The following is an 18,406-nucleotide window of genomic DNA, read 5'->3' as shown; positions in this document are numbered from 1 at the left end:
ACTTTTACTTAAATATTGTCTGCTTCTGGGGGGTGCTCTGTTAGCAGAAACTGCAGTTAGCCCCCCTAGACAGCCTGCAGATCAGATTTCCAGGATTGGGAGCCATCTTACCCTAAGGGATAGAGCGCTGGCTGTTGCGATTCTGTGGAGGTACACCGGGATCAGAACCGGATTGTATGTCTTCCCTAAATTCCCTGAGGGGTCCTGGTGGTCTTTGTCTGAGGTGACAGGAAAGGTAAGATAGTCCCAGACTGGTCCAGAAGACCTTGTTATGCCTACATCATGCGGTTGAGCTCGGAGAAGGGTCTGCATCTCCCTTGCCATTGGACGTTGCCCCCACAGGGCCCCATAGCACTTTAAGATCTGGACCACTTTGGTCTTAAGGCCTGGCGTTTGAGCAAGAGGAAATCATCTTGTGTCAGCCTATGCAGAAGCCTGGCGGTGCTTTCGGGCTTGGTGTGCGGGGGTTCAAGTGGATCCTTTGGCCCCCGTCAGTGGCGCGTGTTCTGGACTTTCTGTGGGCTGGCCTCAGGAAGGGTCTGGCTGTTTTTCTCTCCGTGTTCAGTTTGCGGGACTTTCATGTTTGGGTCCCTCTTCTCTCAGGGGTTCTCTGGTGTCCCACCCAGATATTGTTTGCTTCTTGCAGGGGAAGAGGAGGCTGCGGCCTCCCTTGTGACTGCCTTGTCTTATGTGGTATTTGAATCTGGTTCTCTGTTCTCTGGCTCATCCGCTCTATGAACCCCTGGATGGGATATCTCTTGACAGATCTTACCATCAAGACAGTTTTCCTTGTTGAGGTAACCTCTGCACGGAGAGTGTCGGAGCTCCAGGCTCTGTCGTACAGAGCTCCTTTTCTCCACATCACGGAATCTGCGGTTATTCTGAGGACCGTGCCTTCTTTTCTCCTGAAAGTGGTTTCCTCATTCCATGTCAACTAGGAAGTTCGGCTACCTGCCTTTATTCCATCGGGCTCCAAGTCTAAGGACCGTATTTTGCAGTCTCTAGATGTGCGATGTCTCCTTCTGAGATACCTGGAGGTCACAAATGTCTTCTGTCTGTTGGACCGTCTGTTTGTCTTGGTGGGCCCCATGCGCCGGGGTTGTCCTGCTTCCAAGGTTGCCATCTTGAGCTGGATGCGTGCGCCCATTTCCGCTGCCTAAGGGTCAGCGGGGAAGAAGCCTCTGCTTGGTGTGAAGACTCACTCTACCAGAGGAATGGCTTCCTAATGGGCGGAATCTCATGTGGTCTCGCCTGAGATTTGTAGGGAGGCCACTGGGGTCTCTCTTCATACCTTTACCAAGTTTTACCAACTTGATGTGGCGGCGAAGTGTGATACAGCTTTTGGCACTTCCATTCTGGTGGCAGGCTTATTAGGCCTCCCCCGAGTGTTGGGACTGCTTTGATATGTCCCTATTGTTCAGCCTCCAAAGGGATTGTACAAGAATGAAAGATTAGGTTTCTTCCCTCTGCTAATCTTCCTTCTTGTAAAGCTCTTCTGGAGGATGAACACCCGCCTATTTTGTCCGATTCACAGGTCACCTATTCAGTAACTAGTATGCTATTTTTTGTCTTGGACCTCTGTGGATCACGGGAGTGTCCGTTGATGTACAGGTAAGGGGGTTAGAAGAGTCCCTGGGTGGTGCCCCTTCTGATGCTGTAACTGTGTTTCCTTTAGCACACAGTTATGCTGTTGTGCAGTTTATAAATGTTCAAATTTCTTGTTTGACAAATTGTGACCTTATTGGCTATGCTTAGTTTAGTATTTGTTTTAACATGAGCAGAATTGACTTGTAGCGGGGAGTCCCCGTACCCCTCTCTCTCTTTTCTTGTGTTTCCTGTTTGTGCTAAATCTACCTGGCTTTGCTACTGACTGAGAATCATGGGAAGTATCCAGTGAGGTATCAGAGGGAGGAGACTAAATTTAATTGTGAGCCCTGCAGCCAAGGCTGGAAAGGATGCAAGACCCTAATGTTCAGTCTCCAGAGGAGATTTACAAGAAGGAAGATTTCCTTTAGCACACAGTTATGCTGTTGTGCAGTTTATAAATGTTCAAATTTCTTGTTTGACAAATTTTGGCCTTATTGGCTATGCTTAGTGTAGTATTTGTTTAACATGAGCAGAATTGACTTGTAGCGGGGAGTCCCCGTACCCCTCTCTCTCTTTTCTTGTGTTTCCTGTTTGTGCTAAATCTACCTGGCTTTGCTACTGACTGAGAATCATGGGAAGTATCCAGGGAGGTATCAGAGGGAGGAGACTAAATTTAATTGTGAGCCCTGCAGCCAAGGCTGGAAAGGATGCAAGACCCTAATGTTCAGTCTCCAGAGGAGATTTACAAGAAGGAAGATTTGCAGAGGTAAGACACCTAATCTTTCATTTCTGCTGCATATATATAGTTAAAAAATACATAAGAATGAATAAAAAAATGAAATGTTACATCAATGATCTTATGCTGAAGACATACATACATTATTACAAAAAAATGACATAACAAGAAATGGAAGTTATGACAAAAGAGTTAAGAGTAAGACACTGAAAACAATTGTTCTGCTTATGTGGCTCCCTGAAGACATTTCTTCTTATAGTTCTATACCACAGCACCCATGTTCTTAGTCCAGTCTTAGAGAAAACACTGAAGATGAGGAGTTCAACCAAATCTTGTACACAGCGACTTAGGGCTAGATTCTATAAACAGTGCATAGGTTAATTCTATAAAGGATGCCTAGCAGTTGATTGACAACCATGTGGAACAGCACCTAGGTGCAATTAGGCGCCGTTTATAGAATGTGGCCCATAGTGACCATTTATATTCCATAACAAGCCAAGGGTTCCCCCATGAATTCACGATTCGCGGACTCGCTCATTCGTGGTCTGCTCTGACCGCCTCTTCCTGAAGTAAAATCGGGTTACACCAATAAGGAGCTGCGTGTCAAAGCAATTCCTGATTAGTGTAGCCCGACTTTACTGCAGGAAGAGGTGGTCGGAGCAGACTGCAAGTGATTTTGTTCACCTGCTGGCACTCCAGCTGCCCTCCCCTGCCTTTTGACAGGCGAAAAACCGCATTCATTTTTCGAAATTCACAGGGGTTCCTTAAAACAGAACCCCTGTGAATTTTGGGGGAGTAATGTTAGCAAATTTGGCTTTTTAAAATGAAATCCTGATAAACAGCTGCATGCAAGGTCTTAATTAGATCAGATATCTTCAGACAACTAAAATATTAATGAACTGTAGCCCTCCTATAGTTGAAAAACTGAGATGGCTACATGTGAAAAATGCTTAAGTTACAGAGTAAGAATGTTTATTCATGAATATCAGTTTACATAGTCTCACATCAGAATGAAGAGCAGGTGAGAGGTGAACTTGTACCTGTTTTAAGTTCTTTAATATAAAGTGCAGGGTAGAGAAGATATAATTTGCAAGGCAAGCATCATATACAATGATATTCTGTGTCCTGAGTAATGCCAGAGTGCAAGTATAGGATTATAACTCAGTGTCAACTTGGTGCAAAGATAATTTACAATGCCTAGTAAAAGTCTTCATGCGTTTGTACATTTTGCTCATTCTGTCTAAAAAAATAATTAAAGAATTTGTCTTACTGATCTAAACATACACTATACTTTAAATATGAATGATAATTACAGAAATATTCAAAATATAATTAATAAACCAGTCTTTATTTTGTAAGTCTTCACACTATTGTCATAATAAACTCAAATTTGTTTTGTTTCCAAAAATTACCTTAACGAAGATTATAGGTATTTTTATACTCACCTGTGTCTAGTCTGAGCAGTTCAACTGATTTAAATACTTCTACTTGAAGAATCAAGTCATTTCTATTGAATGAAATGAATCTGAAGCAGAACTTTAACTATGCCAAACACAAAAGCTGCTGAAAACTCAAGGAAAAAGTTATTCAAAGGTATAGGAGAATGCAATATGAAAACCATTTGGGACACTGACAAGTCCACACTGTGAAGTGGAGACAAGCTGGTAAGCACCAAGACACTGCCTCAGATCAGGCCTTCAATCCAAAGTTAGTAGCTGTGGGTTAAGAAAACTGAGGAAAGTCAATATGAGGCCTGAATGGAAAGGTGGCAAAAAGGAAGCCACAGCTAAAGAACCACCATATGCCACATATTGTTTGTAAAGAAACTTTTAAGTGGCACTGCACGCACATAGGCTTTGTGATGAAATCAAAATGAAATATTCTGATCTCAATGCTAAATGATATGTTACATAAAATACATCTATCCATACAGTAAAGCATAGTTTTAAGCAGTAATATATCATGGAGATGCTTTTCTTTGTGTTGTGTTGTGCTCTTTTTTTTACTGCAGATTTTGTTGGGTTTTTCCTCTTGTTTGCAATGCTTTGCAGTGGCCAGAAAAGGGCTTGTAAATATCAAGGGAAAGGAATGGCACAAAGTACAGGTAGATTCTGGAGTGGAGTACAGTGTTTCAGTTTGCAATATCCAGTACCTGGAACTAATGAAAATATTAAGCTTTGAGCAGAACAGATATTCAGGCCAAAGGAAAACCAACAAAGAATGGGCTCAGCAAGAAAAAAAAAACTGTCATTAAATAGCTCAGACACATTTCACACCAGAATCTGTGGTAAGACTTAAAGAATAAAGGCCAAAGGTGATCCCCAACTAACTCGAAAGAGTTTGGGTCTATTCTACCAAGAAGAATGGGCAAAAACTGCATCATCCCCATTGTACAAAGTTAGCAGACATTTAACCCAAAGGACTCATGACTCTTATTACTTCAATAGGGGTTTATATCACATCTTTTGTTAAGGGGTATGGATGCTTTTGTAATTACAGTACTCCCCTGAAATTTGCAAGGGTTCCGTTCCAGGAACACCTGCAAATTTTGAAAAACTGCAAATGCGGTTTTGCGCCTGTCAAAAAGCAGGAGAGGCAGCTGGAGCACCAGCGGGTGCAGAAAATCATTTGCGGTATGCTCCAACCGCTTCGTCCTGTTTCTGCTTGGTATAGCCTGACTTTAGTACAGGAAAAGGCGGTCGGAGCATACTGCGAATTAGTGAGTTCGCGATTCAGGAACACTTTAATAGCTTTGGTTTCTCAATGGAATTTTAAGTTATTATCTTGTTAATCTTTTTGTTATAAGACATAGGATTCCAACTATAGCTGTTGCTTCCCCCTAGTCATAAACTTTGCAGAAGTGTGTCACTCAAATATTCCAACTCCTCTCCTTCTGCACTGGAGAATAGTTCCTGCCTCAGACAGTACCAAAGCAATCAAACTCCACTGAAACAGAAGAAAGGAGAGACATGGGGAACTTCCCTGGTGACAAACCATATTTTGTGCTGCTCTGTAACTTATAATAAAAGAACCCTGATTCCAAGTTTATTTACATATACTGACCATCAGTGTGTATCTGGCCGCTTTACAAAGCTAAAAGCATAGAAGTAAATTAAAAAAGAAAAACGGGGTAATAAAGAAAAAGGTAAAACTTGAAGAAGACAATGACATATATGGACTTGGAGAGAGGGAGAGGAAAGTTTATAATCACATCATAAAAATAAATGAGGGGAGGGGAAGAATGCACCAGGGAAGGGTGTCGCTTCACAGAAGCGGTTCTTTTTGTGGAGTGAGTTACAGTTGAGAAGGGATATTGTTAAGCGCTATGGAATGCATCTTGAAATAAAGTTTTAAGTTTAGTTTTGAATTTATCAAGAGAATTTTCTTGGCGAAGGTGAGATGGCATGAAATTCCAGAGAGTTGGGGCTGTAACAGAAAAGTGAACCACCAATCAAGCAAGAGTAGCTAGGAACTAACCTGCTAAGTACAACGAGGAGGACCCATAAGAATCTCAAAGATAAAGGGAAATGGTGCCCCTATGCACCTGTAGTTTAGTCACTTCTGAATCTTAAAGACAGGATAAGTTCCATGGTTGGGCTATATGGTACTGGGTGGGCCATACAGAATTCTATGTCTTATAACAGAAAGAAGATTAATGAGGTAAGAACCTAATCTTCCATTCAAGACATAGGATTCTGTACTATAGCTGATGTAGCAAAGCAGTGGCAGACATCTAGGGAGGGACAGATGAGCCTGCCCGCAAAATTGAGGACCCAAAAGAGGCATCGTGAAGGTACAGAGAGTAGACCAGGTAGCTGTTCAAAAGATTTCATCAGGAGAAACAGCCCAGGACTCAGCCCAGGAGGCAACCATACCTTTAGTTGAATGAGCTGCGATGGAGATAGGAGGCCTTTTCTACAGGCAATATAGGAAAAGAAAATACCATACAAACCAATCTGGCAATCGAAGCTTTGGAAGCTAGTTTGCCCCGTCTCGATTGACTGATCAGTACAAAGAGGTGGTCAGAGAGGTGTGAATTATTGGTCCTTCTCTAGGTAGTAAAGCATGACTCTGCACGCATCCAGCATTTGCAAAATTTTGTCCTACCTCACCAAACCGTCGAGGAGGAGTGAAAGGCGGGTAAGCGAATCTCCTGATTGACATGGAAGGGAGAAGCCACCTTCAGCAGAAAGGAAGGTACTGGCCACAGAGAAACACTGGACTCCATAAACCTGAGGAATGGTTCTCTACAGGAGAGAGCCTGTAACTCTGCGATCCGCCTTGCTGAGACTATGGCAACCAAGAACATGGTCTTTACCATAAGATTCAAGAGGGATGCATCTGGCAGGGCTCATATGGAGCATGAGACCCTTGAGAACATTAGGGACTCAAGAGGGAAATGGCCCCACAGTGGGTGATGTAATCTGAGCGCCTCCCCTCAAAAACCGAGTGATGTCTGGGTGAGATACCAACGACTGCATACCTCTCCAAGCCCTAAAACATGAGAGGCCAGCTACTTCTACCTTGAGAGATAACATCGCTAGGCCTTTTTCTAGACTGGTTTGCAGGAATGCTAGAATCACCAGGATGGGAGCCCTCTCAGGCTCTACCTGTTCATTGGTGCACCATAACTGTAAAGCCTTCCATGTCACGCTACAGGCTTCTTTGCTCTCAGGAGGGTCTAGATGATTACTTCCAAATAACCCTTCCAAGATAGGGCCATGCACTCAAGGGCTATGCCATAAGACCAAAACACTCTGGATTCTCCATAGGGACCATACCCTGGCTGAGTAGACTGGGATGAACCAGCAGTCCAAAAGATCTGCCTCTTTGGAGGCATACAAGATTTACATACCAAGGCTGACGAGGCCAGTTCGGATCTACCAGGATCACCAGCCCCTAGTGGCTCACTATTCTGCGGATGACCTGGCCCACCTTGGCCTATGGTGGAAACAAATAGAGCAGAAGGTTGGTTACCCAGAGCTGGTTACCAAGTGCATCCAGATTTGCGCTTCCTGGCTCAGCTCTTCAGCTTTAGAAATGAACTTCGTGTTCTTGGCTGTGGCCATGAGATACATGTCCAGTTTGACACAATGCTGTAAAATGAAGGAGAATGACCTCTGAGACAGAGACCACTCCACCAGATCCAGAGTCTGTCTGCTGAGAAAGTTAGCCTGGGCGTTCTCTACCCCTGCCATGTGGACAGCAGAAAGGGTTTGTAAGTGAACTTCCGCCCACTGTAATAACATTTGTGCCTCCAAGCATAGGGAAGTGCTTCTGGTGCCTCTTTGTCTGTTCATATAAGCTACCACTGTGGCAGTGTCTGAAAACACCCTGACTGCCTTCCCCCCTTTCAGGGAAGATTGCAACTCCTTCAGTGCCAAACAAATGGCTCTCAATTACAGATGGTTTATTGACCACTTGTTCTCTGACCAGGTCCATTTTCCCTGAAGAGGATGACCGCAGCAGTGGTTTCCCCAGTTGATCAGACTGACATTGATCGTGAGGATCACCCATGAAGTGATTGAGCAGCATGCCACTCAACAAGGCATCAATGTAAGCTGCATTTCGCCTCCGAAGACAAGGGAAGCTGTGCCTGTATGGATTACCAGTGCAGTGACCACCTAGAAAGGAGAGAGTCCTGGAGAGGCTGCATATCCACTCTTGCCCAGGAGACAACTTCCAGGGAGGCCGCCATCAGCCCAAAACCTACAAGTAATGTCAGGCTGTGGGGCTCGTAGGGTCAGGATCTCTGAGATATGCTTCTGTTTGCGTGGCTCAGGAAAAAAAACACGGCCCTACGTTGTCTTGAAGTGGACTCCCAAATATTCCAAGCACTAAGTCAGCTGGAGCCGACTTCTCTGGAAGTTGACTATCCAGCCAAGTCTCTGGAGGAGATTCACCACCTGCTGTACTGCATACTATCCTTCTTGATGAGAGGAGATCCAGATAAGCTAATCATCCAGGTAAGGATGCAACTGTATGCCCATCGTGCAGAGGTGAGCCGCTACTACCAGCATCACCTTGGTAAAGGTGCGAGGTACTGTGGTCTATCCGAAAGGGAGTGCCACAAACTGGAAATGTCAGTGTAGGACATGAAACCTCAGATATCTTCTGTGACCAAGAAAGATGGGAATGTGAAGATAGGCCTCAGTTAAATCCATGGAGGCTAGAAATTCCTCTGGAGCCACTGCCACAATAACAGAGTGGACCATATCCATGCAGAAGTGGGAAATTCTCAGTGCCTCATTCACAGACTTTAGGTCCAGAACAGGCCTCCAATCTTCTGTGCCTTTCCTGGGCACTATGAACAATATAAAGTATCTGCCGAAGCCCGATTCCATCCTAGAGAATTGATGAACAGATTTGGAGGAGGGTAAGAAAACTATTATGTGCCCCTCGAATAATGTCCAGAACCCAATGGTCTGATGAGATCTGTTCCCACTCCTGCCAGAATGCTGATAGACTGCCATGCGAACCTGAGGGTTGCTAGGGTCTGTAATGGCCAAATCTCTGCCTGGACCCCCTGGAAGGACCTCTGGGAAGAGGAACTGGAGGAAAACCTTTGGGATCTACAAGGACAAAAAATGCCTCTGTCGCTCTCGGCAGGATGAGGACCCCTGTTGTCCAGGAGGGATTTAGGACAGCGATCTGCCACGCTGGCCATAATGTCATCCAAACCTTTGCCAAAAAGCATCTGATCCTTAAAGGGTAATCTGCTGAGAGTGGCAAGTAGCCTTGGAAGCTGAATTGCCCACCCCACTGATCCAGAGCATCCAGCAGGTGGAAATGGAGTAGGCCAAAACTCTGCTCATGACTCTAATGATGTCATAAAGAGCATTGGCCACATAATCCACTCCATCCATAATTATATGGGGACAGGCATCCCCCAGCTCCGAAGGACTATTCCATAATTTAGTATGAGAGGCTCATGCTACGAAGGAGGCAGCTGCTCCAGCTTTGATACCCAAAGCCAGTTCTTCAAATTGTCTTTTAAGGATCACATCTACCTTACAATCCTGTGTCCATCAGCATCACTTCTCCCTCACTAAGAAGGGAGGTGCACATGATCACTTGCGCTACTGCAGAACCCACTTTTGGTTTTGAAAACAGGGATTGGAAGTCCAGAACCATAGGATAAAGCCTAGACATAACTTTGGCCACCATTAGGAAGCCTTGAGGCAACTCCCACTGGTCAGTGAAAAAGCGGTGATATCTGGATGAACCAAAAGAAAGGTAGTCTGTGCATTAGTGCCACTCATAATGTAATGTAATGTAATTTATTTCTTATATACCGCTACATCCGTTAGGTTCTAAGCGGTTTACAGAAAATATACATTAAGATTAGAAATAAGAAAGGTACTAGGTGGAGGGTTGCTGAGAATCCAGCTTGAACATACAGAGGGGTGTCAGAAATGACATGTGAAATGGAAGCGGATATGATAAGTTGGTGCACAGAGGGATCATCCCCTTGATCAACAGCTGCCTTAGCCTCCTGAACTCTGGTCCCTGAAAGGGACCTCAAATCATCCAAGGGCACAGTGGAGCCTTGTGACATCAAAGGCATGGAAAGGGACTTCCAGTCCTCCCAGTTCTGCTCCAAATGGTCACTGACATTAGGAGCCGCAACACATGGGACATGGCTGTTCCTCAGCTGGTAACTTAGCACAATAAAATGCATGACTTAAGGCTGTATTTACCTGGGGAATCCATTGCAGGTGATCCCTAGGCAAAATGAGGGGTTTTGAGGCAGATAAAAGGACTTTCAAAAACAAAATACTAAAAATTCAAGATGGCCACTGCCAGAAAATTCACGACAAACACAGTCCATGGGAGCTTAACTGGAAAACATAAAAATATTGAAAAGGGGTTTTGGAGGTGGGGAAACCTAACCCTAATCCCAGAAATCCTCAAATCTGGCTTTTTCAGAATCCCCCTCTCCCCCTGATTTAACCCATAGGGAGCACTCACTGTTCTTCTGATGCCTGCCAGCTTGCAGCAGCCTGCCTACAGGAAATGGATTTCTGCCTCAGATAACCAGGAATAAGTCCACCACTGGAAATCTTCGGCCAAGTGGACCCATTCCAAGGACTTCAACCCCCCCAAAATTCACACGACATGCTGGAAGGAGAAACTACACAGTCAGCTCCCTGATACCCAAAGGGTTGTTACACAGGAACCACTCAGCTTGCAGCTGAAGCCTCTGATATATCGGTTCATAGACAATGGCGCGAAAGACAAAGGCGCGCGCCGACAACTGAGCGCAAGACGGAGGCACGCGCCGCTCAAAATTACAGTTTTTAGGGGCTCCGACGGGGGGTTTTGTTGGGGAACCCCCCATTTTATTTAATAGACATCGCGCCGGCGTTATGGGGGGTTTGGGGGGTTGTAACCCTCCACATTTTACTGTAAACTTAACTTTTTCCCTAAAAACAGGGAAAAAGTTAAGTTTTCAGTAAAATGTGGGGGGTTACAACCGCCCACACCCCCCACAACGCGGCGTGATGTCTATTAAGTAAAGTGGGGGGGGGTTCCCCCACACACACCCCCGTCGGAGCCCTAAAAACAGTAATTTAGAGCGGCGTGCTCCTCCGTGTTGCGCTCAATTGTCTGGGCGCGCCTTTGTCCCGGCGCGCTTTTGACCTGACACTGATATATCAGCAGGCAAGCAAGCTTCCAGGGGAACATGCCCTGAGTTCTTGAAGGGATACAACACGGGGTGGCTCCACAGGTACTCAGTGTAAGATTAGCCTACAAGTATCATTCCACCTACACGGAACTACATCCTTTCCCTGGTAGAATAAACCCAAGAAGTTGACTTCCAAGCACCAAAGTCATGCAGAAAAATAGAAAACAGACAGCAAAAATATCCTAAAATAAGAAAGAGCAGAGCAGAACACACCTAGTTCGCTTTCAGAAGGAAAAAAATGAAGAGGGAGCTGTTCTGTACAGTAGAAGGAGAGGAGTTGGAAGATATGAATGACACCCTTCTACAAATTTTGCAACTAGGAGGAAGAAACAGCTATAGTACAGAATCCTATTTCTTTGTAACAGAATTTTGTTTTGAATAGTTCTATAGCTGTTGTTTCACATTGAAAGTGTGGAGCATATTGATCAGTGAAATAACTCCTTATGTAAATGCATTTTATTATTTTTAAAAGAAGAACGTAAAAAAAAATATCCACGAGTGTTAAGACTTACCAGTTACTATATAGTCATTGACACTCTTGAACTTTGTACCCTTGTGCACTGAAGTGGAAGTGTCCTTAATGCAGTATAGTCTTTTTTAGGGCCCAATGTTAAAGATATGTATAGCCTAACCATTACATACTGTAATCCATTTTCCTTATTTATTGCTTACAAATTCTCCAAACTAAGGTAAATCTTTGGTTAAAAAAATAAATAAATAAAATCAACAATAAAATTTTCACAATAGCTTTTACACAAAGTACTGCACATCAATGTTACTGAATACATAGGAAATGCTAAAGGAATGCTTGAAATCCTCAATGAGGAAATTAACTGTACAACATTAATTTGTTTACACTTTTAAACAAACTTGAGTTTCCACATTTTAAAATAGTTTTTTTTTAATATTTTCACATTTCATATTCATTAACATCTGAAATTCAATATTTTTAAACAAAAACATATTCAACTAAGTTAAAAATAAAAACTAGACTGAATTATTTCTACACTTATTACAGCATCAATTTTTTCTCAAGTCTGTATACTTTACACAGAACAGGAAAAATCATCAAGAAAGAATTCAATAGTATTTCATTTGGCCCTCTATGGAGGAAAATAAGTTTCCATGTCTATTATGGATAGACATATCTGAGTAGTTCATTTGTGCTTCTTCACAATTGACTGGATCTGAATTGATCTATATGAGTTCTAAGTTCAGGACACAATTCAATCAGTAGCAGCTCCATCAGAACCTGAATAAGGAGCAAAATTTAAAAAAAGATTCAGCTTTAGAAGGAGCAGATGTATAGAGAAAATGAAAGAATGTATAAACATCTACAGTCAGAACAAAGATTTCTTGTGTGCATGCAGAAATATACAGTAAACTGCAGGATACATCTCAAATTAGACTATTAGTCTATTTCTTTCATCAGGTGAGTAAAACCAAAATTACCACATCTTTTTTAAAATTAAAATGTCAAAAGTTGTACTTTCCAGTATAAGACATGACAAAAAAAATACTGAAACATAATAATAATAACAACTTTATTTTTCTATACCGCCATAGTCAGACGACTTCTAGGCGGTTCACATCGAAAGAAGGCTGGACATTCAGCGAATTACAAATGCATGAGGGGAATGTTACAGAAGAAAAGGGTTGTAGGGGAGGGAAAGTAAGAGGGGTTGAAAGGGGGAGGGAAAGTGAGAGGTGGAATTGCCTGAAGATTGCTTCAGGTTTGTAGGGGGAAAAGCGTAAAGAGCGCGGATTGGTCTGTAAGGAATTAATAGGACAACAGTAATAAATATATTAAAGCCCACATCTAGGGTAAACCAGCAAATAAAAGCAATATTCTACTAATCGATAAAAAGAGATTAGGTTCTTACCTTGCTAATATCTTTTCTAATGAGGTGTGTCATTCTGGACAAGTGGGTAATTTTCCTGTAACCTTGTGCCTTGCAGAAGGAATTCACTCTGGATTTTTCTGTGCACCTACTTCACAGAGGGCTCTGCTGCCCCTTACAGTTAGTTCCCAAGCAGGCCAAGTGCCCTTTCAAAAAACTAGGTGAAGTAGGAATACGGGGAAACTAGAAAAACTGTACTACTCTGAAAAATAACAAACAGATGAATAGCAAGAATTAAACAGAGTAATAAACATGCTACTCTAAGCAATAATGGAGCTGAAGCAGTACCCCAAGGTATGCCAGTAATATATTCTTCAAGCCCCTATGGCCTGACTGGCATCCAACTTACAGGCTTGGATAAGATCAATCTAAGACAGTAGGCAGGCCTTATGATGAAGATCACATACCATTTTAGTAGCCTTCCTCTGGACTGACTTCATCCTTTTTATATCTTTTTGAAGGTGCGGCCTCCAGACTTGTACACAATATTCTAAATGAGGTCTCACCAGAGTCTTATAAAGGGGCAGCAATATCTTTTTTTTTTTTTCCTACTGGCCATACCTCTTCCCATGCACCCTATCATCCCTTCTAGCTTCTGTCGTCACCTTTTCAACCTGTTTGGCCACCTTAAGATCATCACATATAATCACACCCCAATACCGCTCTTGTGTCATCCAAATAAGTTCTTCACCCCCTAAACTGTACCATTCATTCGGGTTCTTGCAGCTCAAATGCATGACCTTGCATTTTTTTAGCATTACAAATTTCAGACCATTCTTCAAGCTTCACTAGGTCTTCACAAAGACTGTCTGCCCCCAGGAGGACTAGCAATAATCTTTAGAGACCAGCTAAATTGTGCTGTACTTAACACCAAATCTTCTCCCAACTCAGAAATACTAGCCATCTCACTAACTTCAAAATCCCTCACCTCCTCCCTAACAATTTACTCTATTCTATATCCCACCAAAAAAATGGATCCTAGCCAAAGAGGACTTTGCGGAATTCATACTAACTAACTCTTTAGTAAGTCCATACAATCTACTCTGTGGGGATATCAACATCCACCTTGAGCAAACAGACCAACCAGAAATATCTGATTTTTGGTCACTTATCTCCCAACTAGACTACTTCAAACCCCCTCCAATCAAAACCCACCAAAGAGGTCATCAGTTAGACCTGGTGACATTCTCCTCCAAAGAACCAACCAACCCCAAATTCTATTGGAAACAAGACATCTGGACAGATTCCTTATGGTCACAGACTTTGTAACTTCTCTATTGGCTGCCAACAAAAAACAGCAAAACAAGAAACACCAAAACTCACACTACCAGAGGTAAGATAGACTCGGTCGAATTCTGGTCCCACTATGAAATAATCACAAAACAAAACGAAGAAACGGAACAACTTATGACCACCTGGATCATAGACAGCACAAACATTTTAAATGAAATTGCCCCCATAAAAACTCGCAGAATCAGAACCACAAACCTGGAGGGATGGTTCGACTCAGAGCTGCTTCTGGTAAAGAGGGACCTTAGAAAATCAGAAAGATTATGGATTAAATCTGGAACCCAGGAACACAGAGTTGCCTGGAGACTTAAACTAAAAAATTACAAAAGCCTCACCAAGAAAAAATGAAAAAATTTCTCTGCCCCAAAATTGGAAACGTCACAATCAACAGTAGTAACCTCTTTAAACTGGTTAACGACCTCTACAACCTCGAGACACTCACTAATAATCATGAAGAATCCACGTTAACCGCTAACACTCTAGTAGATTTCTTCAACTCTAAGATTCAAAATCTAAGATCATCGTTACCTGCCCCGGCCAATCCCCACGAATACTTTCCTATTCTCCCACACACCGACATATCGAAACCAGACCCAGGGTCCAGAACAGACCTAAGCTGAAACCAATTCACAACTATCGACTGGCAAACCTTCAGCAAATACTACAACAAATATATCAACTCCTTCTGCAGACTGGACACCTGCCCCCCAAACGATATGAAAACTGCCCTGATACACTTCAAAGCCAATATGTTGACATGAATCAACTTCCTACTATCCACAGGAAATTTTCCACCAGAGCAGGGCCATATTATGATAATCCCAATCATAAAAAATGCGAAAGAACCACCCAACGCCCCGTCTAACTACAGACCGATCGCAAGCATCCCACTATTCACCAAAATAGCAGAAGGGGTGATAAATGCCGAACACACCACATATCTAGAAAAATTCAATATCTTAAATGACAATCAATCAGGCTTTCGCTTGGACCACAGCACCAAAACCATTATAGCCTCTCTTCTCGACCACCTGCACACACTCTTTAGCCAGGGCTCCAGTGCCTTGATCTTGCAACTAGACCTGAGCAGTGCATTCGACCTGGTCGACCACACCATTCTCCTAGAATGCCTGACATATATCGGCATCTCCGGCCAGGTCCTCAACTGGTTCCACGGGTTCCTATGAAATAGATCCTACAGGGTACTCAAGAATGACTCTTTCTCATATAGCTTGGATAACTCCTGTGGTGTTCCGCAGGGCTCCCCCCTATCCCCCACCCTGTTTAATGTCTATCTCGTCTCCCTGGGAAACCTCCTGCAAAGCCTCAAGCTCAAATTCTACATCTATGCAGATGATATTACAATAGTCATCCCGCTAACCAGCTTCACACCAGAGTTGCTCTCCTCTCTTACAAGTATACTCAATCAGATAGAACTCTGGATGTTATCCTACAGACTAAAATTAAACCCTGACAAAACAAAATTCTTCCTAGCCATCCCCAAAGACAAAATCAAAGAAACCACAATTCAAGTGAAAGGAATGGTTTTTCCCCTCGAACAAACCTTAAGAATACTGGGAGTCACGTTAGACAAACATTTATCCCTAGAGAAACACACAGATCTTACTGTCAGAAAAAGCATCTCGGTACTCTGGAAACTCCGCACCATAAAAAAATACTTTGACGACACCTCATTCCGCCTATTAGTACAATCCTCCATTCTCAGCATACTGGATTACTGCAACATCATTTACTTGAGCTCTACGAAGAAAACAATGAGGAGACTAAAAATGATCCAGAACACTGCCATCAGCCTCATTTTCGGCCTGAACAAATGGGAACACATCACCCCTTACTACCATAAACTTCATTGGCAGCCATTCGAATCCAGAGTACTATTCAAGTTCGCCTGCTTCTGTTACAAAACAGTATTTGGTCTATTGCCAAACTACATCAACCCTCACTTCATTCTGAATTGCACCAATAAGAACTCCCGCAGAATTCATCTGTTCGCCTTCCCCTCCCTAAAACTATGTCATCTCAAAAGATTCCTTGACAAAACCTTCTCCTTCCAGGTGGCTAAGCTGAACCCATGGCTAGTCCAAATTGTGCTCAAAGCCCCCACCTACCTCGACTTCAGAAAACTACTCAAAACTCACCTATTCCACGAACAGGATCCTTAATACCCCCCTCCTTCAATGAACTGAAACCTCCTACCCCCTCACACTGTTTTTTCCCCCTCCCCTCTACCCCTCACGATTCTCTCTCTCCCTATCCTTTTAACCACAACCACATCGTTGCCTGTAACTTTGATAAATTGATGTGATTCCGCTTGTAATCTCTGATCTTTGTTTAATTGATGTGAACCCCTAGAACTCCCTGGGTATGGCAATATACAAGAATAAAGTTATTATTATTATTATTTCTTCATGTTATTCATACCAACTGTCTACTCTATCGCAGATTTTGGTATCATCCGCAAAGAGGCAAATCTTACTTGATAGCCCTTCAGCAATATCACTTATAAAAATGTTAAAAAAGAACAGGCCAAAGAATAGAACCTTGAAATATACCATTGGTAACATTCCTTTCCTCAGAGCAATCTCCATTAACCTCTGACATCTTCCACTCAACCTGTTATTGACCCAGCCCGTCACTTTGGGGCCCATCCTGAGGGCACTCCGTTTATTTATTAGACATCTGTGTGGAATACTGTCATGATTTGCTAAAATCTAAATATACCACATCTAGCACACTCCCTCTGTCCAATTCTCTGGTCACCCAGTCAAATAAATTGATTGGATTTGTCTGATAAGACCTACCTCTAGTGAATCCATGTTGCCTCTGGCCCTGTAATCCACCTGATTCCAGAAATATCACCATTCTCTGTTTTAAAAGTGTTTCCATTAATTTGCTTATCACAGAAGTCAGACTTACTGGACTGTAATTCCCTACTTCTTCCTTACTTCTACTTTTGTGGAGAGGGACCACATCCGCCCTTCTCCAGTCCTCCGGTACCACTCCAGACTCTAGAGAAACATTGAAATGGTCAGTCAGCAGAGCCACCAGAACTTACCTAAGTTCCTTCAGCACCCTCGGATGTACACCATCCTGCCCCATCACTTTGTCTACCTTTAATTTAGCTAGCTCCTCATGAATACAACCCTCTGATGGAGGGTTGTATTCATGAGGAGTTAGCTACCACTCCTCCATCCCTATTCACATTTGACTTCTGCGGTCTCACTCCCGGCACTTCAGCCGTGAACACATAACAGAAATATTTGTTAAGCAATTCAGCCTTTTCTTCTTATCAGCTTCTACAAATTCCTCCCATTCACTTTTGAGTCTCACAATACCACTTTTGCACTTCTTCCTATCACTGATATATCTAAGAAATGTCTTGTTTCCCCATTTTACTGTGCCAGCTATTTTTTCTTCCATTTTTATCTTTGCTTTCCTGACTACTCGACCAGCCTTTCTTCTTTTCTCTGCAATCTTTTCTGGTTTATGAAAGTTAACCTCTTATTTCTTACCTTCTTAGCTACTATTTTTGAGAACCAAAACGGCCTTCTTTTCCTCTTACTTTTACTTACTTGCCTCACAAAATGGTTTGTCGTCCTTACAATAACTCCTTTCAGTTTTGCCCACTGCCTTTCTACTCCTTCCAGACATTCCCATCCAGACAATTCATTGATGTAATCCCCCATCCAAACAATGTTAAAGTCTAGAACCTTTTCTTTTGAATGAGTCATCTCTATACCCATCTTAATATTACACCATATCATGCAGTATGCCAGATGATGGATGCCAGATGATCACCCACTGTTAACATAAGAAACACTTTCTCTATTTGTAAGTCCAGTATGACCCCATCCCATGTGGGTTTTATTACCAACTGATGGAACAGTTCTCCTTGTAGATCATTCAGAATCTCCCTACTTCTAGAAGACCCCACAATAGGGATACCCCAATCAATATCTGGCATGTTAAAATCACCTATTAGTAAAACTTTCCCTTTTTTAGATATATACTGAGGGCTGGATTCTGTATAGGATGCCCAGTCCTCATGGACAGATGCCTAAGCCCGCATAACACCATGATTCTCTAACCCAGTGATTCCCAACCCTGTCCTGGAGGAACACCAGGCCAATCGGGTTTTCAGGCTAGCCCTAATGAATATGCATGAGAGAGATTTGCATATGA

At 42.8% G+C, this 18,406-nt stretch overlaps 1 protein-coding gene across 3 annotated transcripts in view; it reads right to left on the bottom strand.

The window, feature by feature from the left end:
• Positions 1-11,550: 11,550 nt before the first annotated feature.
• The window catches only part of SNX25 (sorting nexin 25), a 421,363-nt gene continuing 414,507 nt past the window's right edge, over positions 11,551-18,406 (bottom strand). For 2 of the 3 annotated variants that reach the window (XM_033943506.1, XM_033943514.1), the window contains one exon: positions 11,551-12,264. In XM_033943506.1, coding sequence (XP_033799397.1) covers positions 12,184-12,264 — 81 coding nt within the window. In that variant the 3' untranslated portion in view covers positions 11,551-12,183. The remainder of the gene's footprint in view (positions 12,265-18,406) is intronic. The other variant, XM_033943491.1, reaches the window with a different exon arrangement.

The sequence above is a fragment of the Geotrypetes seraphini genome, chromosome 1 (assembly GCF_902459505.1).
Source record: "Geotrypetes seraphini chromosome 1, aGeoSer1.1, whole genome shotgun sequence".
In the NCBI taxonomy this organism is placed as follows: domain Eukaryota; kingdom Metazoa; phylum Chordata; class Amphibia; order Gymnophiona; family Dermophiidae; genus Geotrypetes; species Geotrypetes seraphini.
Note: the sequence above shows the minus strand (reverse complement) of the source record. Positions and strands in the feature narration are given on the sequence as shown.